The 27,512-nt window shown below is 39.6% G+C and overlaps 1 protein-coding gene across 10 annotated transcripts; it reads right to left on the bottom strand.

Moving 5' to 3' along the window:
* On the bottom strand, positions 1–27,491 carry ZC3H14 (zinc finger CCCH-type containing 14). Of its 10 annotated transcripts, XR_015702275.1 has the most exons (20): positions 27,347–27,490; positions 26,456–26,498; positions 23,025–23,139; positions 18,444–18,484; positions 17,892–18,087; positions 17,123–17,543; positions 15,024–15,184; positions 13,800–13,900; positions 11,903–12,058; positions 10,301–10,375; positions 9,675–9,831; positions 7,694–7,917; positions 5,578–5,698; positions 4,503–4,639; positions 3,367–3,461; positions 2,355–2,461; positions 1,516–1,702; positions 1,214–1,301; positions 233–332; positions 1–122 (listed from the first exon to the last, which is right to left on the bottom strand). XR_015702275.1 is itself a non-coding variant. In XM_087747476.1 (17 exons), the coding sequence occupies exons 1-17, from the start codon at positions 27,380–27,382 to the stop codon at positions 1,696–1,698; spliced, it is 2,193 nt and encodes a 730-aa protein (XP_087603602.1). In that variant the 5' UTR covers positions 27,383–27,490; the 3' UTR covers positions 1,379–1,695. The 10 variants fall into 10 exon arrangements, 1 of the variants encoding a protein (XP_087603602.1); XR_015702274.1 differs by lacking the exon at positions 1–122 and having other exon boundaries at positions 1,214–1,298; XR_015702277.1 differs by lacking the exon at positions 1–122 and having other exon boundaries at positions 1,612–1,702.
* Positions 27,492–27,512: the final 21 nt, after the last annotated feature.

The following is a 27,512-nucleotide window of genomic DNA, read 5'->3' as shown; positions in this document are numbered from 1 at the left end:
GTAGTAGTAGTTTGTTGCTGCCCTTACCAATTATTCTCTCCTCACCTCACACGGCAAAGGCAAACGGCTTCATGGTGGCAGCCATTTCTGAAAGGGACAGCTAATGAAGGTGTTGGAAAAGGCTACAGAAAAAGAACGTAATTTGCAGGCTTTCATCTGGAAATCCCTGGCAGCATTGCTCCGTGCAGCGCAGGAGCCCATCCTCTCCTCCTCCCCTCCCCTGCCAGGTCACCTTAGGAAAATATTTTCCTGTAGTTCTTCAAGCTTAAAATCCAGTTGTCTGTTCAGCTTTGTTGTGTTTCATTATGGAGTGTGTCAGGTAATCCCTCTTGCTTTAACAACAAAAAAAATAAAATAAAAAAAGGTATTTTAAACTAGTCCAAAGGTATGGTCATGTATTACTGTAACAAAGATCATGGTTTTAAGTGTACTCCATTTTGGTTTCCACCATGAGCATCTAATCCCTGTAACAATGTTGTATGTTTATTTAAAGTATATATATATATATATATATAAACTAAATGTCAGATTTTTGCATTAACTAAGATTTTTTTAAATTTGACTATGAACTTTGAGTACTTTATTTCACAAAAAAAAAAAAAAAATCTAAAAATACTTTCCTGGAGTGTTAAGTTTCAAAATTCAATACTATATTGGTCAAATCTCAGTTTAAAATATGTAGCTAACATTGTTTTCTGATATCGAATGTACATATTTGTAAAAATCAATTCTTTTGTATATTTTTGCGAAAATGTAGTTCCCCAAAAGATACAAAAGATTTAATAAAAAAGTGCGTTTATGTTACTGCTCAACACTTTTCATCATTATAACACCACATAAATGTATTTATGGCCACCTCCTGGCATTATTTGTTGCAGTGTCAGTCACAGGAACTTTCTCAAATGAGATCATGAGAAAGCATGCCCGGGGTCAGGTGTACGGGAAGGAAAAAGGGTCCTTCAGAAGGAGATCCAGAGGGGCACTTTCTGTCTCCCTGGTGTACATGGAGACATCTGAAACCATTTATTTTCAAGTGAAGCGGTATTTAATTCGTAGGCTTTTTAAATGGAGCACAGTACCTTAATTGTTTAATTGTTCTTGCTTCTAAAGCATTTTTGTTCTCTTGTCTTTGTTTTTTCCCCATTTGAGAAAGTGTCATCAGGGGGATGATGGCTATTACACGGAAAAAATGCCCCAAAGACAGACCACTTACGCTCTTTTCCCCGTGAGCGGGTGAAGAGGTCAGTCGCCATGTGCTAGGACATCGGTTCTGTTGTTGTATGCGCTCTACCAAACAGCTGCTGAACAAAAAAATACTTCTGGTGTGAGCTGAACACAGGAATAAGCTTTCTAAGACTTACTTCTTCAACACACCTCATCTTAAGCAAGAAACTTTACCCAAATAGAACACAAAATGTGCTCTGAAATTTTTTAATGGAATTTAAAGTAAAACTTCTCTTACACAGACGTTTTCTTCTTACAGTGTAAAAAAAATGTAAAATTGCTCAAACTTACAAACTTGGAAAATTAGAGACATTTCAAGTATGCAATCAACCTCATTTTATGAAAACAATGTATAGTAAAAGTTCAAAATGCATGGATTTTTCTAACATCCTGTGCCCTGGTGGTTCATCTTCCTTTCCGCTGCTGTCCGAAGGAGGCAGAGTTTAGTCCCAAGTTGTATCATCATCATCATCATTCACTGAGGGGAAAGAGAAAAACAATTCACACGTAAGCAGCAATCCTACCAGTCTGGACAGATGGTTTGAGAACTGCTTTGCATCCTGCCCCTGTAACGATGAAGACCTTTGCAGACGAGACTGGTTGGAGTGAAAGGCTGAAGTGATTTGACTGTCTGTCTTTAAGACAGACTACTGACTGCAGCTTTGGGACGTTTGCTACCACTTCATGAAGTCATGGACAGCTGACAGGAATGAGCTGTTCTGCCAGAAACACTCCGAGAAACATCTGAACATTTTGTGGAAAAGACAGCTTGGACGCAAGATAAAACAACAGCAAAGAAGGGCTGGTGTTGGATTTTCTGCTTTGTTCAAATAAAACTCGGAAAACCCAACACGTCCAGGTCAGGATTCCAGTGACTCTGCCGTATCCTAGCTGCAGGGCACTGGGTTTTCAGTGTTGCATCACATTAGTTAATGTTTATAACTACTAAAAACAAACAGTACAGAGTTCTCTTTAAAAGAAAGATGCCTATAACAGGTATCTTTCTTTGTAGTTCATCACACACGCATTACTCCTGTGATTAAAATTACATTTGCGACCTAAGTCACAACATACACTCTAAACCTAACCAAGAACAATAAAATTGGAAAAAAAAAAAAAAAATCTCTCACCTGGTTTGAGTTCGCGTCCATTTCAAGGCATGGCGTGGAGGTACAGCGATAGTTGGATGGTAAAACGTGCAGTCTGGTCTTGTACACTGGGTGTTAAATCTACAATGCTGAAAAGGAAAGCGTGTCAGAAGAGGCTACTGAAAGCTGGCTGAACTCCTGAAGAAGCTAACCTAGAATGCCTTACACGCAGATTTGTAATGCCCTGTGCCAGATCTGATAGATGACTGCATCAACAGCTACACAGACTAGTGCCATCAGTTCAACCCAACGACAAAAGGAAATCCTGTGTCGGAAGTATTAATTAAGAGTTAGATGCTCCAAAACTGCCACTGCGCTGACAGGTGGACGTTCACAGAGCTTCGTTTCAGCTGATCTGTGTGTGTGAGTTAGGAGCATGACAGGGAATTATCTGAAAGGCGGAGGAAAAGCCAGAGTATCTGGCTAATAAGATCTGGGAACAGAGTCCTGGGGACGCAGTGCATTTCAGACTTGTTAGGGCTTGAAAAGCACGAAACTTTTAGTGCTTTTAAACTTTTTAGCACTAAACTGCCTAACCATATGCAGGGACACAATTCTATAGAAGTACCCAAGTTATAAACTCTTGTACTATAGAAGTTACATTAATATACTCCAGGGTAACTGGGCAATCTTTAAAGTTTTGTATATTGCAGCACATCGAATGAAGAGTCAGGAGTCTGAAACGTATTCCTCCCGTACAGGCTACGAGATGTCCTCCTCCTCTGCCCCAGCGTCCTGGCTGGGCAGATTGTGACAAGTGCTACGGCTGGCTGCCTGAAACTCCCCAGAAGCATCTGGTAGAAAGATTATTTAGAAATATAATTTTCCAAATTCTTTAAGTCACTGCTTTCGCATATTCTCTTTCTGAGCCAAAGTTAAAATGTGAAAAGTAAAAGCAAAAAGTGTGAAACGCTAGCGACATTTCCTGACCCAAAGCAACATATTTCAAGTATCTTTCTAGAAAGGAAGGGAAGAGAGAGGAGATAATTCTTACTTTTGGGTGGTAAAATGGACATTCCATTTTCTTACAAGCAGGAAAAAACTTGCACAGCGGACTACTGGAGGAGACAGACGGCGTGGGTAGTGGTGCTAATAGCAGAAAAGAAAAGAACAGGAAGGGAGCCTGGATCAGAATAAACTGCTTTTTTAATACAGTTCCACACCAACTTAAATATATCGATCTTTCCGCAAGAAATTATGTTTTATAATACACCAAAGTTCTGCAAGAAATACGGGAAGCATGTCACAATGCACTAAGTGGGTCTCATCCTGGGGCGGACCAAGACTATCAGGTAATCGTCCGTCTGGGTTCTCCCCCATTTCAGGGCAGAAGGCACCACGGTCACGGCAATGCTTCCAACAGATCAAGCAGAGATTCTGGCAGGCAGGCACATTCAAACGTTAAATTTAGACAGCAGCGAGCCTGTCAGAGTTTAAGCTAACCGGCCTGAAAAGCGCAGGCAGCGCACTTCCCAGGAATGCAGAGGAAATGATACAGGAGCTAAGCACATTGTACTCTGCCTTCTGGCAAAGTGACAAAACCGCATCGTACCATGACTAAGGGCTAAGCCACTTCCTAAAGATCACGACACGTGGAGTAAAGGCCCTCCACCTTGGCACTGTTCAAAGGCTCGGGAATACCAACCCGTAATCCAAACACAGCTATTGCCTTCACCGGGTAACCTCATCCCTGAAAGTCATCTCATCGTTACATAAAGTTAACTCCTACAGTGTCATTAAAGAAAAAAATGTTCATACAAAGACAGAAACTTCTGTTCCCAATTTGTGTCACAAGCTCTTGGTACAACATGCATCCAATTTAAGAAACAAATTGGAGTAAAACTGCAATGCTGGCTAATCCCTCCAGAAGAAGGGACTGCTTGTGCAAGTCACCGCTTTGGCCTTGCATAGATTTCATAGGGACTCTGGCGTAAGAGCGTTCAGCGATTTTTCTAGTAACGGTTTTTGCAGTAACACTGGATTATTACTCTTCATCTAGCATTAAGAGTTGAAAGAATTAAGTCAAATCAAGCAAAAAATTATTTTTTCACCAGTCAGTTTCTGCTTCCAAATACACTGTTTTCCCTTCAGCACTGTCATTTAAAGCTCAGAAAAACAAGAGGTGCTCACCTGGTTTAGGAGGTGGATGGGGGGTTCGTCGACTGGCATGAGTGTAAGGACAGTCTGGCTTAGTGCACTTTGCATCGTATTTACAGTTTGGATGGATGAACAAGCATTTATCAGCAAATTTGCAGTTAGGAAAAACTCTGAGGGAAAAGAAATTAAGCCATAAGCCCATACTTGGAGCCAAATCCCCAAGCAGCTGTTGCGCACGAAGGCCAGAATATCAGAGAAAGCCGGAACTCCAACAGGGTTTGCGCACGTGTGCTAGCTGCTTCCAAAGCAGGGCGTGCGGGTGTAGCGTACTAGCTGTACGCAAACAGATCAGTATTCATTTTCCCCACGAACACTCTTTACATACAGTAAATAACTGAACTACCTCACACTCGGTGGAGTTTGGTAGCGAGCTACTTGTTGCAAGCTAAGATGCGTTATTCTTGGCGTGCAGCGCAGAGCAGCAAAGGCACTGTGAACTCAGACCTTTGCACAGAGGGGCACAGAACTGCCTAAGTAATATGGTTCATTTACTGAAGGCAAAGTGTCATTTTGAACGTAGTTATGCCAGATTTAAAAAGAAAATTCGAATGTCTGTGTAAATGAAGCTACCCAATCTAGTAACATTTATCTCAAAACGGAAACGATTTTTGTAGACTGTTGCTGCTTGTGGAACAGAAGGCAAAGGTATGGCACACGTTCAAGAGCTTTCAAATAAAAAATTACTGCATTACCATGTAATGGTATCCCAACATGTTCAAAAGCATTTTGCAGCTAGCAGAAGAGTCCCTCTTGTTTTAAGACGACACCAATTCCCACATCTCTCAGCAACACAAACACACCAGCCTGTACCCTAAACTAAGCTTTCTTCTGCATGAGCACAGCTGTGACTCTACTTACTAAAGACACCACTGCACTCCGACACATGGTAGATGGGAGGAAAACAGAAGAAATTACAGTGCGATAATCTAGCTGCGATCCCTGCCCTAACAGACTTACACTGCCTTGGAATATTTCCCAACACAGAAGGCAAATTTGTAGCATCAAAATAAAAATAACAGGTCAAGTGGATGAGCTTTGCACTACTCACTTGCAAGGTAGTGTGGGGTGATGGTACACACATTCATCTCCATTTTTACAGGCAGGCCAGTACTTGCAGCGCTCAAGCACCTTCTCCTGTTTTTGCAGCACATTTAACTGTTCCATATCCACTAGGAAGGAAAGAAAAAAGCAAAAAAAACCACAAATTGGGACCTTTATGATTCTCTATGCAATTTGGCATACACAATATAGCATAACTGAAATTCACAATATTTCCTATTCTTTCTCTCCTTTTAACCCGATTCTTGATAAGCCTCTATTTATCAAAAAAGTCATGACAGTAAAAATTTATGTACAATCATATTATCTGAAGAAAACTTCCAAAACTACAAGGAGAAAGAAGTCATAATATTGGACTGACAGCTGCCTTTTGGTGACAAAAGATCAAACTTGCACGTTTACAAGCAAAATAAATTAATTTTCTTCACAAATCCAAATTGAGGTGCAAAGTCAAACAGACTAGATCTTGATCAGACAAGACAGAGATCCTTCAACTGAACCCTTGTTACGACTGTTCGGCTGAGCTATGTGGTAACAGTAGCTATGCTTCCTTTCTCCAAGATAGTTTTGGCTCTAGAAAATTACTTCAAGAGCTAAAGTAAAAAATCCATTTTTACACTGATCAGATGCAACTTAAGAACTGAAAAAGAACCACTTTCATGTAATTTGCTCAGACAGATCCCACATTCACTTCAGTTACCTGAACCCAGACGCCAATCCAAAAAGCATTTTAAGAAATTCCAAGCTGAAACATTCAATACCTTCACTACTTTTAGGGGAACCTGGGACTTTGACTCTATCCTATTTAACATTATCTCTAAAACCTCATTCTGCAAATTCAGGCAATTAAGCATATCCCTTCACTGTTGTCTTATTGTCCCAAAACCGCCTAAACCTTTGGCCTTTCAAAGCTTTCCAGGACGGCTAAGCTTACCTCGTTAACCTCACTAGTGGCACACTCGCTCCAGCTTCATTCCATCCTCAGCCTCATTTATGCCTCCTCCTTGCAAGGCACCAAAGCCAAATAATGCTATCCTACCGTAAAACCACATCGCTTGTACAAAGCACTTCCACGCTGACCTGATTCTGTGTGAACTCAGTCACGCCTGTGCTACTTCTGGCTATATTTCATTGTCCTAGTAAAAATGTGCCAATGGATATATAACATGCTGTTTTTCTTTAAGACCGCCTGATATGAGTAGTACTTCTGAAGCCAGTGGGACTGAAAGGACATGGACTTAAAACATCTTTTGCTTTTCCCCCCATGGTTCTCTCATAATTACATTACACATTTACAGCTGGATCCACGAAATCTAAGTTCTCTGTATAGCATCAAATACTATTCTTTATTTAGTTCAGAAAATTTGGATGCACTGCTACTATGGAAAATAAAGGTCTTTTCATAAGAAAACTAAAAAAATGAATCCAAGCGTGACCTTAAGGCAAGTATTCAACAGGTCTATGACAAAACAGTATCCTCTATATTTTTCATCACCATTTCAGCATTCTAAACACTTCAAACATAGGCTTCAGCAAGCAATTTCCCATGTTAGTCAAATGGTATCCTGCATATATAATGTTTGAGTAAAATCATACACTGTTTAAGTCCTGCTTTCACAGATTCTAGCAACTTGACTCTACCAACACCTTATACTTCACATGCTCCTTTTGATATCACAAATCTGGACAGAAACATTAAGATTAATACCAAATGATTTGTTTTTTAAAGTTCAAGGCATGGCAAAGCGTTCATCATAAAATCTCCTGTCCATCAGCATGAGAACAAATGATAATGGGTCAAGAAGAAGTGCAGATTTCTGGCAACGAAGACAAAGTACATTTTCAAAAGAAAAAAAAAAAAACACAATTTCACCAATACTGAGATGTGTGGAGAATTACCTATGTGCCATATTGCTCTAGTTTATCAAGATAAAGGCTTCTAAAGATATGGCCCCACTGAACTACCACATTCATTTGCCTAAAGAACATTCTAATTTGAAGAATAAGCGCCATCACTTTGATTTCTTAAGAATGATATATCCAAGAGTTCTATCCACAGTCAAACCACCACATTAACGTTAGATCCTGTTGGTAAGCATAATTACCATCACAGCTCTCTAGCTGCCTGGTTACAATTTGCATCTGCTGTGCTCGAAGGCCTTTTAATCCTTTGCCGACACACATACTTTGGTTAACTGGCTTTAACCCTTCAGTTACACACATATCTTCCTCTTCTTGATCAGAAAGGTATCCTGGCGGACTGGGCACACCATCCAGTGTCACGATGAACTTGGGACTAGCAGGTTTCTCTGGCTGTGCAAGCTGGTCTCTATCAAACAAAGAAATGTAGTAAAAATAAGATTTTCTCACTCCAGAGGTTTGAGTAAAAGTGAGCTGCACTAGTAGCTAAAAGTAGTACAAGCTAATCTATGGAGAGTCATGCAGTAACAAACCTTCTTTTAATACTACTACTAATATACTCCAATTAACAGCGTGCCTTCTAGTCTCTCTGAAGTGCTAATAAGAAATACAGCTTTCAGCAGCATACAACAGAGAATGTAGCAAGTACATTTCAGTTTGTTGCATTCCGCTCAACAGACATCCGAAAGCTCATTTACAGACACAGTTAAATAAAGGGAAGTGATTCATCTTTTGAGGAATTTACAATTTTGAGACAGAAAAAGTGAGGGTAAATACCACTCTTAGAATCAGAAACCTTTTAACACACAAAACAGGTGTCTCCTCAAAAATCCTGAACAGCGCATTATGGAAAAGTGGGTGTAAAAGTTTTTAGGGCTAGGAAGAGAACTGAAATACTGGCATTAAGACCTTTGACGCTCAGCCTGATCAAAAGATCAGTCTAGCCTCGTATCCTGTATCTGACAGTAGTCAATGTGGATAAAAGAGAGAGTATAAAGACAGGGGATGCATGTATTTTCTCCACTCTCCCACTGTCCCACCCATTTCACCCAAGGGATTTCCTGAATGGCATATGATTGTAAATATTTGGAAACGCACTATGGAGTTCTCACTTAGACAAACAGTGATATTATAAACTTTGCTTCTCTATGAAATTAGGCTAAAAGCAACTACAGTGTAGAATGCCTTTACAAAGAGAAAAAACCAACACATTAAAAACATCACTAGCCAGAACTTTCAAGCTGAAGCAGTCAAAAATTCATCTATTCACATGCAAAAATTTACCACTCTCCTGTAGCACGGCCACAGTTTTCAACTGTGACATTGCGAGGTTATCCTTTAAGGTTTGTTTGTTCATTGTTGGTTTTATTTTTAATTAACACAGGCTGTTTAAAGCCACTCATGGAAAGGAAACATTAACAGTTCCTCAAACACAGCAGCCCACAGTGATGAAGCGCACCACGTTGTTGTGACTGGTTTTCAACCCTAACACGCAAGATACATACAACTATTTGGTAGCAGGAACTATCAAGGCCTTTAATAGGTTAAGAAAATGGCTGTGCACTGGCCATTGTTCCTTTAGGGAAATGAAAAAACATCCACAACGTATCATTTGAAGCTGACATGAATTTTAAACTTCTCTTGGCCAAACTCACCAGTAAGGATCCTTAAATCACTTGTCCCACATGCCCCTTAACTCTTTGTTGGCTCTACCTGCATGCAGAACATGCTGTTTTCCCTCCAGCACTGAGAGCTCAGGATCCACCACACTCAATATTGCAATAAAAGATTTCTTAAGAAATGTAATCTCCGGGTGAAACAGGTGTAAAACTAAAGGCAATTTAAGCAAAATTATTAACTAAGATTTCAGTAAATCAAAACAGCTATGACAAAAAAAGAGCAGTACTTTTCAGTTCCTCCTTCTTTCTTGCAAACCAAAGACATGCTCAAGCTACAGTTGACCCTGGGAATTATTTTCCATTTAGAAGGGTTTCTGGGAGTTTTTTTGCCCCTGCTTTTTTAGCTCTGCTATTCAATATCAGTCCGTTTTCCATGATGTCACAGATCCTGACTGACTGACAAAGCACAAGTATGACTGAATGACTCCATCGAAACCACAAACAAGCATTTTGACTAATAACAGTCCTGAAAGGAATAACTTTTTACCGTGTCTGTATCAGACGTCCTGAGAGTACTCGTATTGCTTCTGTAGCCCTCTTTCCCAGTTGCTGATTCTGTGGCACTATTTCCTCAGATAACCTGGGCTTCTTCAGGATAAATGACCTAGTATCTGTATGGACCATAGATTCTGCATCATAGTAATCTGAATTGGGAGAAAAATTACACAGAAAAGAGAAAAATAAGGTTGTAGTTGTACTCTTAACTTACAATGTATTTTTTAACATCAATTTACATGGCTGATAAGCTCTAATTTTATTTTGTTTTAATTTCTTACTGGTAGCTTACAGAAAACGTTTTCACTTCCTTGCTTATTCCACAGAAGTGGATCAACAGGAGCCATAGGCATACTAGGCCAGACCGGGAAACTTTGTTACTGGAATGGCTGTGCTGAAACAGCATTGAAGGGGGTCCACACACCCTCAAAATCTCTTAGGCTTTGAACACCTACTGATGTTAACACTTCTGTTCCTTAGAGATGTAGAAACTAGAAAATACTAGAAATCAGTATAATTAATTGAAAAGGAAGTTATATTTTAACATTCACTGACCAGTAGTGTTCAATTTAAAAACTAGCAATTTTTATTTAGGAATAAAACATCACAAGACTTAACCTTGAGTCACTTGCAGAGTATCTTCAATCACAGGATCGATCTGGAGCCGAGAAGAGAGCTCCTTTTGTTCAGCTCCTAAAAAACAGTAATTAGAAGCATATTTTACTGCGTGTCAAAATGAAACTATCGATTAAATACCTGAAGCATACTCTTCTAATTCCTTTGATTAAAAAAACGAACAAAACCCTCCACACTTCTAACAAAAAGAAGCCATTCTCATTGTTATAAACCCCTTTCTCATTGTTTCAGAAATGGTAACAAGTTTTCTCCAGCCAGATGGCATGGCAAAATCTAAATACTGAAAGACTCTAGTCTTTCCCGTAATTGTTGCTTAGTTCAAACTAGGTCTGTGGGTACGGCAGCTTATGAAGACCAAGTTCTTCCTCCTCATTTGTAGAGGTGTTGCCTATTCAGAGAACATACAGACAGGAAAGCAGCCAACTACAAGGGACTACTTTATGGTCTTCTTAAAAGAGGTGAAACAAATCAGAGTAGCACTGTTCTACATTTGACTTATGGTTTGAAAAAGTTTATTTTGCTTTCTGTAGGTTTCCTAAGCAAGCTGTCATTTCCATTTCAACGGCAAAAGAGCAAAAACATTTAGCCTAAATATTTTCTGTACATTAATTCAAAGACTGATAAAGCTTCTTCTTATGTACTTTACAGATACAATTTCAACTATTTTGTGTTGGCAGAAAGATTCCAAATACATCTATATGAGAAATAAGAGTCTGAAAAAATAGATTTTTTTTTTAATAATGAAAGTTTACCATTCCTTAACAATGACTGTGAGCTGATGTAACAAAGATCTTACTCAAACCAAATGTTACTCAACAATCTAAATATCTCAACACTTAGCAAGAGTAAACTAACTTCTTCTTACAGAAGTCTGTTTCCACCGTCTTATTTCTATGATTCCTTGTAACACACACACACTTCTTTCTCTGTAACAAAATCATGCTGAAAAGATACTTCAATTGCCTTTAAATGTTATGCCATTTTCCTTCAGGAGTTTCATAACAGAAGTAAAAACAAAGCTTACTGTTCACAGTTATCTGGGTATCAGCTGTCCTGTAACAGGAAATATAGTACTCCAATATTTACACAAAAAAATAAAACATTAGAACTATTTGTGTGGTAACAATGTGTCAGAAAGAATCTTTTAATACTTCATATGCTGCGAAATTATTCCAAATGTAGAGTATCTTAACTCTCTCACATAAGCTTCATGACATAATTAATCCTACAAGATACTAAGGAAAAAAATGGAAAGGACAGGGAAAAGAGAAGTTATCCCAATATAAATGGATACATTTGCTTACTGCATTTGCTTATGCAAAATCATTCTTCAGTGATATGCCAGGATGCTATACCACCCTTTGCTTACTGATTAATTGCTCTGGGGGGGTGTGCGCACGCGCCGCCTGTATATACATATATCTATCTCACAGCCATGCTTTAGCCAGCTTCTGGGTTTTCAGGGCATTTCCACATGCAACTTTTGAGGCTGACTTAAAAATTAAAAGCATTTCTTTTCTCTGCTCAGCCTGTTGTAAAATGACATTCCCTGGTATAAATTTTTAAAGAACGTTATCAGATAACCTTGAATTCCTTCAACTGTCTGCTCCTTTGGCTCTTCTACTTGAAGCTGAGAACTCAGAGCAGGCAGCCTGTTTTGCACATGGATTACTTCTAACTGAGATTCTTCTGGGCTAATTCGAGTTCTTGGTGCAACTGGAACCGTCTGTTTCTGTGGAACTTTAAATAAAGAGACAATGGTAAATCATTTACATACAACCCAATCACACAACAGAATTATTTTTACATATGGTGCTAAAATAACTCTAATAAATTCCTACACACACACACAAATCCCAAGCATCTGTCTCCAGAAAAATCATCTTTAGCTACCTGTAAAATTCTTAGTGTGAAAGCACATTCGTGCATGTGGACAGAGCACTCTGTGAGTGGCACTTCATAACATCTACTTGTAAGACAAAACAGTATGAGAAGGATTAGAGTGACAGCAGCAAAGTATTCATTCATCCACTTCTACACATAATTGATTTGGTACTGTCTTATGGCATTGAAATCACTTTTCATTCTACCTTCCACATAAACAATCATGGATTATCAATGTGTACTTTTCATACGGTGCCAGCTACCCTATGCTAAGGTGCTTGCAAATAGAGTATAAAACTCGATGACAGTAGACTCAGAATCGTTTAGATTGGAAAAGACCCTTAAGATCATCAAGTCCAAACATAAGCCTAACACTGCCAAGTCCACCACCAAACCATGTCCCTAAGCACCACATCTACACATCTTTTAAATACCAATATATTTCGTAAGTAGTCAAGCAATTTAGTAGTTTACTACAACTATTCTTAGTTAATTCTTCAATTCTAATTTTGGCAGCGATCTTTATTAGCCATCCATACAATTTATTCTGTTTTAAAACCAGCTCACTACATCCCACTTCTAACATGCACGGACATCTCCTCCAATTCAAGAGCCTTTGAACACAGAATATTCCACACACGTCTCATGCCTTTAGATCTACTTATCAGCACCTGTGCAACCTTGAAAATACAAGTAGCGACAAGAAAATAGGGAAGACGTTCACAATGACCATTTTGTAAATATGTTAATGTAGAAGGAAGATATGTGTTTCTTACAGTTAGTTTGCAGGTTTTGAGAGAGAGCAGGCAAGAGATTTTGGATAGCTTTCAGTCGTGCTCCAGATGGCATAAAAGTCATGGTTTAGGTAGTTTAGTGAGTGTTCCTTCCCTGACAATGTGCAATGCTTCCTGCTGACAAGACTAGATTTATTACCACCCAACGAAATGAAAGCACATGAGATAACAGCTGGATTTGCCCTTCTTCAGCAGAAGTCTCTCCTAGTTAGGAGAACTGAATGCCTACACACAGGCAACTGCTCAGTTGCTCTATCAACTGCAACTCAATACCTAAAACCACTGAACTAAAATTGCAGCCTCACTGTTTAAAGACAATACACGCTCATGTATCAATCGGTGTGTTGCTTGTTATTTTGCACTTCTATTACCTACATCCAGGGCATTTTGATTTTTTGCTGTTTGGCTTTTTTCTCCTTCTCTCTCTGAAGGAAGGAAGAGAGTGCAGAAAGGGAAAAAAGAGCAACCAATTTGATCAAACAACTTGCCGAATACTGAACACTTTCTCCTTGGCAACTATTAACTTCAGAAGACTTCTGGCACTTCCATTTTGTCTCTATACACTTTACAGACTTACTGTCTTGATTAATACATTTTAAACAACTGTTTCCTCTCTTGTTTATGCTTTCATAATTCATCACTGAAGATTAATGTAATGTTCACATGGAAAATCCCTTATGTGTATCACTGACATGAGCTATTTAACATTCTGTTTTATCTCTAAGTGCTATCTTTAGCTCGGATTTATAAAACAGGGCTTGGAAATATTATAGCTTAGCACAAACAAAAATAATGCTAATTACCAGTGGAATAATTGGTTGTTTTCGTAACCGATTCCTGTGCTTCAGAGATTGCTTTCAGTATTAAATTCTTATTGGCCTGTTTTGAAGGTGGCAATGAAGGTCTAAGGGAGATAAAAAAAAATAATTAATTGTACATGAATTGCAACAGCAACTGTGTCCGTGTTAAACACGGATATTTCAACAGGTTAACACAGTTATGCATAACACTGATAGAAAAAATCATAATCTAAAATCACTTTATCTATATTTGTTTTCAGCTTGTTAATCTATTTGCTGAGTGGACAGGGACCACAAAATGCTCTCAGAAATGGAAGTCCAGAGGCATGATTTCACCTCTCAGTTTAAGCTGCTGTAAAACCATGCTGCAACTGAAAGGCACAAACTCTGCCACTCATTTCCTCCCATCTCTGCCCCTCACATGCCTGTTGCTATGTTTGTGTTGGCATGAGTAATTATGCAGCTGCTCTGGGGAGTAAGATCCAGATGAAAACTGACTGTCAAAAATATATTAGTTGTAACAAAAGCTTTCTCTCTGTCTCTGAACATCAACAATAAGGAAGTTTATATCAGATAAATGTGCTGTGGTGCTGAAGATGTATTCAATAAAGTGTATTAGCTTAAAACAAATCTCATACAAGCTAGCACTGTAGATCAGTAGAACCATCTCTTCCATAGTTTAAATGTTCTTCTTCTTATTGCTGAAAATCTGATACAACCCATTGATGCACTTTGACTGACACCTGACATTCAGACAGAATTAGGGAGCAGAAAAAAAGGAAAAAAAACTCTGAAGTCTTTTGAAAAGTTACAATCACCTTAAAGAACAAGTGATAATTCTATTTGAAAACTATTCTCGAAATAAAAAGACAGCAATTAAAACTCCCGGAAAATTATTTTACCACATTAAATATCTGGTCTGAAACATGCCACCATTAATGTTCTTTTGCCAGTAAACTTTTCCCAAATAGTGTAAAATTTCACATTCCATTGCAGCTTATGCACAATAATAAAAACAGGTTACAAAATCAGAGGAAAAAAGGTGGTATAAACAGACATCTCACCCACAGAGTTGTGAGACAGTACAAAAAAATATAAAAATGGCTTACTGAATTTTGTCTGTCAACTTTCAAAACTGCAAACAGTTTTCCCCAACCTCCACTTTCAAAGTTTTTGTTCATTAAACTCATTCTGGAAACCACACAGAATCACTGAGATCTTAAGTACCTTCTTTCTGGCTTTGCAGGTACAGACACACTGCTGGAGATGCTTCCTGTTCGCAATCCATAGTCTTCCTCCTCCTCCTCATCTTCCCCATCATTACAGAACTTTTTCACTTTGACTACTGAGCTTACAACAGGCAACCGTCTCTTCCTGGAGCTTTCTTCCTATACCAAACAGAGCAGCCAAAACAATTCATTTAGCATAAAACATGTATTAATAAGCCAGCAAAGAAAATATTGCAATTCTACCTATAGCCGGAAGATGGAGACCTTCCATTCAAGTTGGATGAGCCTAGGACTACTGTACCGTCTGCAGAAACAAGTGACACAACTAAAGAATATGAAAATCAGACAAATTTACACTGAAACATCTCATTCAAAATGTAACTGTAAATAACATTTAGAAAAGGAGAAGAAAAAAGTCTGAAGTACAGACAATTTAGCCAACATCCACAGAAAAAGCAGGGTTTTCTGAAGAAACTCATACTACTCTTCAAGATGCACCTGTTGAAAGCCTGATAGAGAGAAATGAAATCAGGATGAATTACTTTCTCCTCTGTATCAACTTGTTGTTGTTTAACTAATTTCAGATTAGCGTAAGGATTCATTTCTAGCAAGCTGACATATTCCAAAGGATGCTAATATCTATGCAGAGCTAGGATGGTCCAGTTTAGGCAGTGCAAGGTCCCTGTTCTGACACTGTGGTTCTGACACAGCCACTCACCGCCACCATGGTGCCTGAGGTAGTGACAAATTTAAATGCTAGGCTGCGTGAAAGCATAGAAGAAAGCACACGTCAATAATTCCTGTAGGAACCACCGCTCAGCACTGAACTACATAGGAGCACAATCAGGCATCTGGATGCCAGGTTTGTACACAGTACCCTTTAAATGATCCTATATCCTCCAAGGAGAAAGAAATATCCTGAGGGATGGACATGGACTACACCGATACAGAAGATTCATAAAGAACCCAATACCTACAGAAATTACCTTTTTAAAGGTACAACTTCTCAAAGCACAAGAACTTATCTAAGAGAAGGCAGAATACAGCAAAGGTCCACAGTTCTAAGAAACATTCCTGAAATAGCCCTGTTCTGGACATTATTCATGAAATAGTAATAGAAGAAAATTATCACAAGACCTTTTTCTAACATGTCCAAGGAGAGACCTGATGGTCATTCATCAATGACTTATGTACAGCCTTAAATAAATCACTATATTCTCACTATATTCTCATTCTCACTTCCCCATCTCAAAAACCAAAAACATCAGCACCTATCTTTGTAAAGCATTCTAGATTTCCAAATAAAATTCGTTGTCCTTTATACAGAACTAAGTAAGTAGTAGCAAAGACAGAGAACTATATAAGCAGGAACAAACACAGATGCACTTGGAATACAAGGTATGTAAAATTCCTGCTTCATTACAACATTAGCAGCCATAACAATCTTCATTCCTCTCACAAAGGGCTCTTAACTGATTCATATGTAGTCTTAAAACTATCAGCTAGGACCATCACCCTGCCTGGCTCAGTCTGGCCTCCAAAGTATGTAGGGCAGCAATCACCTTTCAGTTTGTCCTTGTACAAAACCCATCCCAAACAGTTCTTAAATGCCACGGTTCTAAATAGTGTAATAATAATCCCAATAAGCAACATATCTGGCCTTTAGAGACTAATGTATATCTAGCACAGGTATGAACAAACAGCATCAAAAAAATATAGATTTACAGAAGTGTGTAAAGCTGGAGATTTACACAGCGCTTGTGGAAGATCATGCTGTTCCAATGATCTAGAGATGAAAATTATTATTTCTGATTCATCATGTGCATCATAACAACGTGCTAACCCATTAGTCCAACTCAATATGGCATGAAGATGTACAAGCTCATTAACTCTGAGATGCAGCAACCTGTCAGGTGATGATGTTAAACTATGCAATCTCTTTTTATCAGTGGACCCAAAGAACGAATCCCAAACTGACTGGTATCAGTGACAGAAGTTCTTCGATTTCTCTGACGTCAAAATTTTACTGGAAGTGTACGTAGCAATTTAGGTTCCTAGCAAGTACAAAAATATTGCGATTGTTTAGATCGTACTAACCTCACTGCCTACTTTATCAGCACTAAGTTTGGAGGTGGGTCTGTAACTCTCTGCTAAGCTGCCACATGCTTCTGGATTGCACAGCTGGCCTGTTTCCAAAGACCTGCAGCTTTGCGTGTCTAACTGCCGGCTCCCCTGTAAGTTGCCCTGCTGTGACAATCTGTGCACATGTACATTGCCATCTGCACTCCTGCTAGCTGGCGGTCGGTAGATTTCAGCGGCAGGACGAGAAGAACCATAAGTTACAGTTACAATAGGTTTCTTCCGTGACAATGGATTCTCCTGCACGAAGTTTAGGTCTTCGTCAATTAGATCATCTGGTTCGGGTTTGATGTCAATTACAGCTTCAGAAGGTGACAATTCCCTCAAAGGCTTGACTGTAGATGTTAAACGGGATGCAGAACCATCTTCACAAGACTGCCTGATAAAACAAGAAATTGCCAACTATTAACTCATCTGCAAATAAAGTTCTGGAAAATAAGGACTGTCTTTTAAACAAAGCCAGCAGGGAAGAATCATTAAGGTATTATTGTTTATACAAATCTAACACACTGATCGTTATTTTTAGTTTGGTTAATTGATCTAAGCCCATCTGTTGCTTAAAGAAATGGAACTGAATTCCTGACTTAATGTTTTTTATGCAACAGATTTTAGCAATGCTTCACTCTTCAAAACTACTTAGATCTTTCCAAGTATCTGTGCTCTTCAGAATGACTGCTACAGTCACACAACTACTAATGTCTGAACGTGTGTTCTTCTGAAGCTTTACCGTGAAGCAGTGCTCCTTTGTTCCTGCGAGCTCGTTGAGACTCTTGAGTCATTTCTTTCAGTCCGAGTGCTGGAAACTGCAAGAGGTGGCAAGATATCCTCACGCCTCCTCTCATCGCTCACACATGAACTGCTTTTGCTGGAAGGAAGGTTGCTCTCAAAGATATTAGATTCTGTAGATTTTACACTAGTTGGTTCTGTGGAGACAGGTACCTTTCATTTTTACATCACAGCACAGCAATACAGATTTTGCAGTAAATGTAGCTAAGAAACTGCGAACAAGACATTGCACAGATCTGAAAACACAATAAGCTGAAAGTGGTTTCAGCTGAAAACATCAGCAAGGAACACCCAGAAATAAATTCTGGACTCAGAAATAAATTCTTTATCTCAAAACATAAAGCAATTTTCTAAAGACTCAGGACCCAAAAGACTACATAAATTGAAAATTAACAAAACAGCCAGCTAAGATCTGTTTTGAAACTCATTAGACACACAACACTACGCAGAAAAGATGAACCTAATTTCACTCAAAATTAATTTTCTCACTTACCAGTAGTCACAGATCGCAACTTATCCAAAACACCATGGAGCCTGAAATAGATGGGGGACAGAGAAGGAAGCAAAAGAGAAAAAGGAGAAATAAAAGAAATGTAACTTACATTCAGAATAATAATCTTTTAGAAACCAACTGCCTTTCTCCCCCTGTAACAAGCATCTCATTTATCCAAGACTTTGCTTTCCATCAATTGATGTATGTTTAACAAAAGGGAGGCTTCAAGTATCTTGCCTCCAGTGAGTCTTCATACATGCAGGTAGGGTATTCATCACATTATCTACTTCTAGCATTTAATTGGCTTACATAATTAAAGTCAGTACTTTCCACTGTTTCACTACAATCAATAGTGTGAGTTAAGTGTCTTCAAAAGGAGTGATTCAAAAGACCTAAGTTAGAAGCCTGAAGTATAGCTGAAAATTTCACTTCATATATGACACTTCAATTACACGGCAAAGTTAAACATAATTGTAAATACGAAGCTAAATAATATACAATTCACAGCACTTAACGTAGAATCACGGAACGGTTTGGGTTGGAAGGGACCTTAAAGATCATCTGGTTCCAACCCCCCTGCCATGGGCAGGGACACCTTCCACTAGACCAGGTTGCTCAAAGCCCCATCCAGCCTGGCTTTGAACGCTTCCAGGGAGGGGGCATCCACAGCTTCTCTGGGCAACCTGTGCCAGTGCCTCACCACCCTCACAGTAAAGAACTTATAACATAGTAAAGTACATACTCAGGATTCTTCCAGCGTGCTTTGTGTATATCAACAATATTCTTTAAGACATGTTGGTGAGCAAAAACGTTTCAGCAAGGTACCAAATCTGCTGTTTGCCTCTGAAAAAGGCACCAAGCTGAAGCAATACAGAAAATGGAAAGGCTATAAAATAATGCTGTTTAAAAATAAACATGAATTACAGTGAAAAAAAAGGAAAAAAAATCCCAACACTTAAATGCATATCCTACTTGGAATTCAAACCTGATCATGGGCATCTCCATAAATTAGACTGAGTATTAGAAAGGAGTTAAGGAACAAAAACATTGAAAATTGGGAAAAGTAAGAGTGCATGTGAGTCTAAGGACAGCTTGTCAAATCTCCTTGTGAGTTTTCACTAGAACATTCTTAAAATTTTTGTCAACTGAGCTCTGCTGATGCATATCAGTTTTCACAGTGACCTCCAGATAACTGTGACCTGACGCTTGGTTCAGAATAAGAAGTGTTGGCCAACAAGCAGGACTGCCAGGCCTGCCACAGAATTGCTGTGAAACTTCTGCTAGGTGACCCTGAATTACCAGCTACAGAGACAAACCAAGGAAGGCAGACCTTCTTGAGTATTGTATTTAGCCAGAGACCCAATGCTTAGGAATGTAAACATTCTGGGTCATGTTTAGAAGAAACAAAAGCATATAAAACTCCTAACTACAATGCTATTTAACTTTTTTCCACCAGTCCTCTTACAGCTTATTGCATAGGTTTCATCTTGTCTTCTTTTCCATCATGGAACGGATCCTCCTGGGGGCCATCACGAGTCAAATGAAGCACGTGATTGGGAAAAGCCAACACGGCTTCACAAAAGGCAGATCATGCCTGACAAGTCTGGTGGCCTTCTATGATAAAGTGACCTGCTCGGTTGACATGGGCGAGCGGTCGACATTGTCTACTTGGACTTCTCCAAGGCCTTCGATACGGTTCCCCATGGCCTCCTCCTGGAGAAATTGATGCGTTATGGCCTAGACAAGTGGTCTGTGCAGTGGGTGAGGAGTTGGCTGACAGGCCGCACCCAAAGGGTGGTGGTAAATGGCTCTTTTTCAAACTCACAACCCCTCACAAGTGGGGTCCCCCAAGGATCGATATTGGACCCAACGCTATTCAATATCTTCATAAGCAGTCTGGATAATGGGATCAAGTGTAGCCTGATGAAGTTCGCAGATGACACCAAATTGAGTGGGGAAGTAGATGCTCTGGAAGGGAGAGCCACCCTGCAGGAAGATCTGGATAAACTGGAAGAGTGGGCTAACAAGAACCTTATGAAGTTTAACAAAGACAAGTGTAAGGTCTTGCACCTGGGAAAACATAATCCAGGAGTGCAGCTCAGACTGGGATCCACCTGGCTAGAGAGCAGCTCTGTGGAAAGGGACCTGGGGGTCCTGGTGGACAGGAAGCTCAATATGAGTGAACAGTGCGCTGCTGCGGCCAAGAAGGCCAAAAGGATGCTGGGCTGCATCAGAAAGGGCATCACCAGCAGAGATAAAGAAGTCATTATCCCACTCTACTCGGTCCTTGTCAGGCCACAACTGGAATACTGTGCTCAGTTCTGGTCCCTGTTATACAAAAAAGATGTGGACAGGCTGGAGGGGGTCCAGAGAAGGGCCACCAAGATGATCAAGGGTCTGGGAAGCCTGTCGTATGAGGATAGCCTGAGAAAGCTGGGTTTGTTCAGCCTTGAGAAAAGGAGGCTTAGAGGTGATCTCATCACCACGTACCAGTACTTAAAGGAGAGCTACAAAGAAGATGGAGACTCCTTTTTTACAAGGAGTCACATGGTGAGGACAAGGGGTAACGGGTACAAGTTACTCCCAGGGAGATTCCGATTGGACACGAGAGGTAAATTTTTCACAATGAGAACAGTCAATCATTGGAATAATCTCCCGAGGGAAGTCGTTGACTCCGCTACGCTGAACATGTTTAAGACTCAGCTGGACATGGTGCTGGCCCATCTCGTTTAGATTGTGCTAGAAAGGTTGGACCAGATGATCCTCGAGGACCCTTCCAACCTGGTATGCTATGATTCTATGATTCTGTGATTCTTTCAACCAATACCTACTTCGTTACCTGATAAATCACTCTGAAATTGAATTTGTATTTATAAGCAAATGTGGATACTGAATTGAGAACAAAAGACTCATTACATTTGGAATTTACGCAGGTGTCAAAACCAGAAGGAGGTATAATATGTACATATAGTTGATATCCAGTTCTAAATATATATATGTATATACAAAAAACCCCACTGGATTTCTCTTCCCTGCTGAAATTTGCTTTCTCTACATCTTTATTATTTTTTTCAATAAAGTTTTAGTTTCATTTCTGCTACATATTATTGTGTTATTTCTTACTGCGTATCAGGATTCAGTCAAAACCCTAGTACTGGAGTTACCCTCATCAACTTGTAAACCTCACTAATTTGTCTAACTCATTCCCAAAACTACCATGAGAAAGACAACTGCATGACTTACTGATACAGTGAAACCCAAAAGTTTTACCACACGAGGGAACAAAGAACATAAATGCCTGTGTACTTTTAAAAAAGGGGTGCATGCTTAATTACACTTATTTCTTATATTTTTGACAAATGCTGGGAAAAAAAGGAAAACTTTGAAAGCAAACTCAAATTATATCCGTACAAGTAACACTGTCACATGGAAATCCATCACTTTAAATACTTAATACAGTGAATTGTAATAGCTGGAACTAATTTTCCCTTTTTGTCAATGTTTATGGTTTCATAACATACCCAACTTCTAAAATGTTTCTCTCTGCTATTTAATAGCATAAAAGCTCCTAACCAAATAAAGGGGAACTTGACTAATCACATAGAAGAAATACTGGAAATGAATGTAACCAGCCAGTATGAAAATTTCAAAGGAAGCAAACTGAAAAAAGCCAGAAAAAAATGTAGTATTTCTCTAATCTGTACAAAACAAAATAACATTCCTTAAAACTATATTAGGTTAGAGAATCAGAAATAAGATTAACTTGAAAAAATACACAACTCTGAAAGCAAGAAAAATCTCTGGAGTGAAATATCTGTTTGGATACTCTGAAACAGAGTGAATTAAAGGTTTATACTGTAAGCAAAATTCAGTATTAGAAAATGCATGAGAAATATAATGGCTAAGGCTGCCATGCAGCACAGCATAAATTAATCCACACTGTCAGGAGTTTAGAAAAGAGTTCATCTGTTGCTAATCTGTCCCGCTCACAATAATTCTGGGGTTCTACTTTTGTCTTGTAGAGCTGGGTGATGGTAATAAATAAACAGCCTGAGAGGTGGGAATACCTAAGCATTTGGTGCTAAGCCTTGTCAAAGACGGTATACAGAATTAGATCCACTGCTCATCTGTCCTGATATAGTAATTCCGATGCACAACAGCAATCTGAAGCACTATTAGCATAAAAGGAAAGAAGTTTGTCTTTGAAGAACTATTTTACATCTAACCACAGTAAATAACACTCTCATGCTCACAGTGGGCTTTGCAGGAATTACTTTTTTTTAAGTCAACGCATGGCTCTCACTTACCTGAGCATTTCACACTTCATTCAAAAATTTGACTGGACTTGTGAGCAAAGAAAGAACATAAGTCCTTCAGTTCTTTGCCACTTAATTATCACTGCAATAGCCTAACTGTTGACAGACTAAAAATAATTTACTTATTAGACCTGCAAAGTAAAAGTTTTGATTCATGTAAATTGCACGATGGGAAGATAAGTAACTTCTTAAATTCTCAGGTTTCACTTATAGAACGCATTCCTGATTACTGGTAAGAAGCGTGACAAGTAGCTTACAAACATACCAGACAGTAAATCTGACAGTATTGTTTCCAAGGAAAAGGGAAAGGTCTTCTGTCATCTGCTCCTGACTCTTCTTATTGGCCACCATAACCATAATATAATCAGGGAGCTCTTCATCTAACAGAAAGAGAAATATGCTGTTTTAAAGTATAATAAATCATAAAAGACATAGCAAACATCCTTCAACACGTAACGAGATTTTTTTTCCAGTTTTACTATAAAGACTCTGCAGGCAGAGGATTAGGTAAGCAAATTAACAAGATTTCCATTTTCTCTGAGGTTCAGTACAAGTTTCAGCTATGAGTGAGGAATAAAAGACCATCAACTTCACAAGAGAATAAGCTGAAGATAAGATCAAAGTATTTCAAAAGTGAGTAAATAAAACACAAAAAAGACAAGAGAAAAGAAAGCCACGCTGCTGCCTACATCCTTTTACTTGAACACTAACAACCATCTACAATTTTCACACTTCAAATATTGCCAAATATGGCATCTTATCCTTGTCAAATTTCCTTTAGTTACAAAGACCAGATGAATATCCCTTTCTGATTTGTGCATTAAACAAATCAAAACTGTATTAACTTCCAGATTTTCCATCCACAAAACCAATGAATATCTGGCCTTAAAAAACAGAACAAAACAAACCAAAAACAAACCAGCAACCCAAGAGTCTGATTCTCTAACTCCCTAACGTATGCGATTTCATACACAGTGGGAAATCCATTCCCCTGCTGGACTGCTCAAACAGGGTACACCTACTCATCGGAATAGATAGGGAGGTGCTCAGAATCTGACACTAATACATTAAAGGTTTGGGGAGTTTGGTATTTGGCTTTTTACTTTGGCCTAGCTCTGATCTACTTTGAAGGACTGAACGGTGCATTTGTTGCTCGAGAGCACTAGGTATGCTTCCTGAGCAAATATTTCAATTTAGTTTAATCAAACACCTCATGCTCTCCAATACCACTCCATGACATGAACATAACAATGGTAAGTGAAGATAGTTGGGAAATATACTTCAAATTGTGAATTTGAACCAAGGCACTAATATAGCTGTACTCATTTCATCAAGTTAAATCTGTACACAACATTAAAAAGACCTAAAAAATGAAAAATCTTAAATAGAAATCAAAACACAAATCAAAGGAATTGCCTTTCTTCTATGTCTTTCTAGGTACCCTGTAAATAACTCACCTGTACCCTCCATTACTGAAATAACATTCATACGTTGCACCTGCACTCCACTATCAGTATTCAAGTGTTCCAGCATAACACATTCCTAGCCTAAACCCTAACTTTTTTTTCGTGTTTTTTTTAATGTAAACTACAAGTTGCACAAGATGGATGGATACCCAGATCTAGCAATTTAGAATGAAGTTTATTTTTTGGCCAAGCTACTTTTAAACCTGATCAGCTCCTCTGGTGGTTCAGCACATGACAAAGTAAAGAAGAAGATACTTTAAGTATAGATCAAAACATAAGTTAGCACAACTGCCTGCAAGAGTACAATAGAAGAAAGAAAGAAAGAAAGAAAACAACTGCTTCTCTCAGTGACTGTGTTCGCTTATGCCATCTTAAATTGTACGCAAAACTACAGCCTTTTGAAAATTTTGATAGTTGATGAATATTTAACTATCTTTATTCTGCTTCACAGATACAAATTTTTGCTTTGTAAGTTCTATACAACAAATAAGTTTCAACATGTCTTCTTGTAGAAGACTTTTTGGAAGAACTAGCAGTTACAGAAAGAAATAACAGCATGGCTCTTACCCACAGAGGCTAAAATGAGGGAGAACCAATTTTTACCAGTAACGTAAAAGAAGAAATAGAGAGTTTTTGAAAAACATTACTTGGAAAGTAATATAAAATACTCTAGTCACGAAAAGAAACCTGAAAAATGACAGAACTTTGGAAAGTGGTTTAAAAACAAAAGAGAGGCCAAGGGAAGTCAGACTTGGTGATAAAGAATACAAAGTTATTTAAAGAAGTTCAGAAGCTGACTGAGAAGAAAGTGCAGACATTGTATGCTGATCTTGGGAACTGCCTTCTGAATACAGGAAACAGAAAGAAAAGAAAAACAGAGAAAGACTATTCAGCCATAGTTGGAATCAAAGATTACTAGTATTCTACCAGCATCTTGGTATTAGAGATAAGAAAGATTTTCTTCAGAAATGCAGGAAAAAGCAGATAAAGAATCAAGGACTGAGAAACTGAAACCTGGAATCACAGTAAACAAACAAAAACAAGTTACTGAAAAAAACCCAACTTTTGAGGCGGTGAAAAAAGACAACCTTACAATGGAAAAATTATAAACACGGTTCCTTGGCACTTGCTGAGTTCAGAACGTCAGCTCATAGGTAACTCCCTTCTACGGAGTCAATACATTTTGATTCCATAGATACAATGGCCCCCTTTAAATAGGAAATAAGGTGAATTCAAGATCAAACTACAAACTTTGAACTTGGTCCTGCAACTGATGGGATCTCTGAACTATGCTCTCAATTCCTTTCCTCCAGCTGACATCCAAGAAGTATCACAGAGAACAAGGCAGTTGCAGGACTGAGGTATTCTGCTTCCAACAGAACACTGTGCTAAGCTACTAACTTTTACTGCTGTAAAAAAAAGCTGCTCTTAAGTAAAATATCCATTGAATCCTGGATTCAGGGTAAAAAAAAAAAACAAACCACACACAGAGACATTCACACTGCTCATATCTCTCTCCTCACAATCCAAAATAAAACCTCACCCTGCCTCTAAGATTCAGTTACATATGTTTCATCAACATTACCTTAATATATCTCTTAGTTTTCCCCTTAACAGTCAAGCTCCTACATTTTGCGGATTTGTCCTACATAATGTTTCTGACATGGCCTTCCCACCTCCTAAAACAGTCAGCATATCTCTGCCTTACAGTAATATCCTTTCTCCTAATTTTGACAGATGTCTCACCCTGAATTCAAAAGGCTGTTGCAAAGATGCCTAAGAAAGACTGACTCCATCTCAGAGTAGTCACAAGTAACTGCTGTTGTATTTGCAAGGATCTTGCTTTATATAATGTTTCCCCTTGTGCTTCAAAGAAACTTCCTTAAATATTCAGACACATCATTGTTTGTTTGTTTTTCTTTCAAATCCTTTGCCACCATTTCTCCTTGAAAGGGAAGACTGTTAGCCTTCTTAGTTATTTCCTTTTAGTTCTTCATACATCAATGTCCACATACTGCCTCCTCTTACGCTTAGGCTATGCATATTTTGCAAAGTCTTTTTCTTTCATAGCAGTCCAGCACTTCAGATAAATCATCTCATGCTTAAGGCCTCTGTACGCAGTAACACAAGTAATAAATAAGTAAATATGCTGTTCCATTAACTAGCTGGTTGTTTTCTATCTAACAACAATGAACCTAAAGAAGATTGCTAAACACATGATAAAACTTACCAACATAAGCCCCCAGCTCCTGCAACTTTCCTTTTATAGCACCCTAAAAAATAATGAAATAGCATTTAAGGGATGGAGCAACAAAGTATTTCTAACTGCAAAACGGAGGGAGGCTTTGCAAAGTTTTTCTCATTGACTGTTGGAACATGTTGGTTTAACACGTTACTTTTCCTGTTCTCCACTGCTCGTGATACAAACGTTGTAACAGTGAGGGACAGACAGCGGAATAGCGAGAACTGCCAGGAATCTCACACTCTCTACCATAATTCCTACGTACCGGTTCCTGGTGCTACCAGACAACCTCCACGTCCCAGCTGTCCTTTTTTTATGACACCATCCGGGCTCATAAGGTGCAAAACCGAATCCCGGATGGTTTGATAAAAGGTCATTCCCGGCTCAGCAAGAGAAAAACCTGCCAGGATTTTCAAACCGTGATTGCCGAGTGCCAGGGCAGCTGACAAGCCCCGACGGTAACGGGGGCTTACACCAGAACGGGTCCGGGCCTGCATCCCAGGCGGGCCGCTGCAGGGCGAAACCTCCAGCTCCAGGGGAGAGACGGCAGCTGCCCTCCGGGATACGGTAGGACCCCAACTCCGCTTCCCAAAACAACGGCTCTCCTGTTCGTACCCCTCCCCGGGGAGCCCCGAGGCCGAAGGCCGCACGCCGCCGGGAGCTCCCGGTAACCCCGGCCCGGCCGGGGGTTCACCCCACCGCTTCCTTCCGCCGGCGAAGGGGGCTCGGCGGCGCAGGGCCCGCAGCGCCCCCCCACACACCCCGCCTCTGAGGGGAGGCCGGAAGGAGCCTCAGCCATCGGCCGGGCCTGCCCCCCACAAGCGGGGTCAGGCCCCTGCCGCGGGTGGAGAGGGGGCGACCCGCCTGCTTCTCTCTCACCCGGATCTTGCGGCTGATTTCGGTGCCGATCTCCATGGTCGCGCAGCCCCGGTCCCGTCCCGTCGCTCCGCGCCGCGCCGTGCCGTGCCCCCTCCCCTCCCACCGCGGCCTCCCGGCTCCGCTCCCGCCGCAGGCCGCGCCGGCTGTGGAGCGCCGCGCCGGAGAG

This window comes from Nipponia nippon, unplaced genomic scaffold (genome assembly GCF_047370975.1).
Source record: "Nipponia nippon isolate SJK-2023a ecotype South Korea unplaced genomic scaffold, ASM4737097v1 scaffold_11, whole genome shotgun sequence".
In the NCBI taxonomy this organism is placed as follows: Eukaryota; Metazoa; Chordata; class Aves; order Pelecaniformes; family Threskiornithidae; genus Nipponia; species Nipponia nippon.
This window is presented reverse-complemented; position numbering and strand designations above follow the sequence as displayed.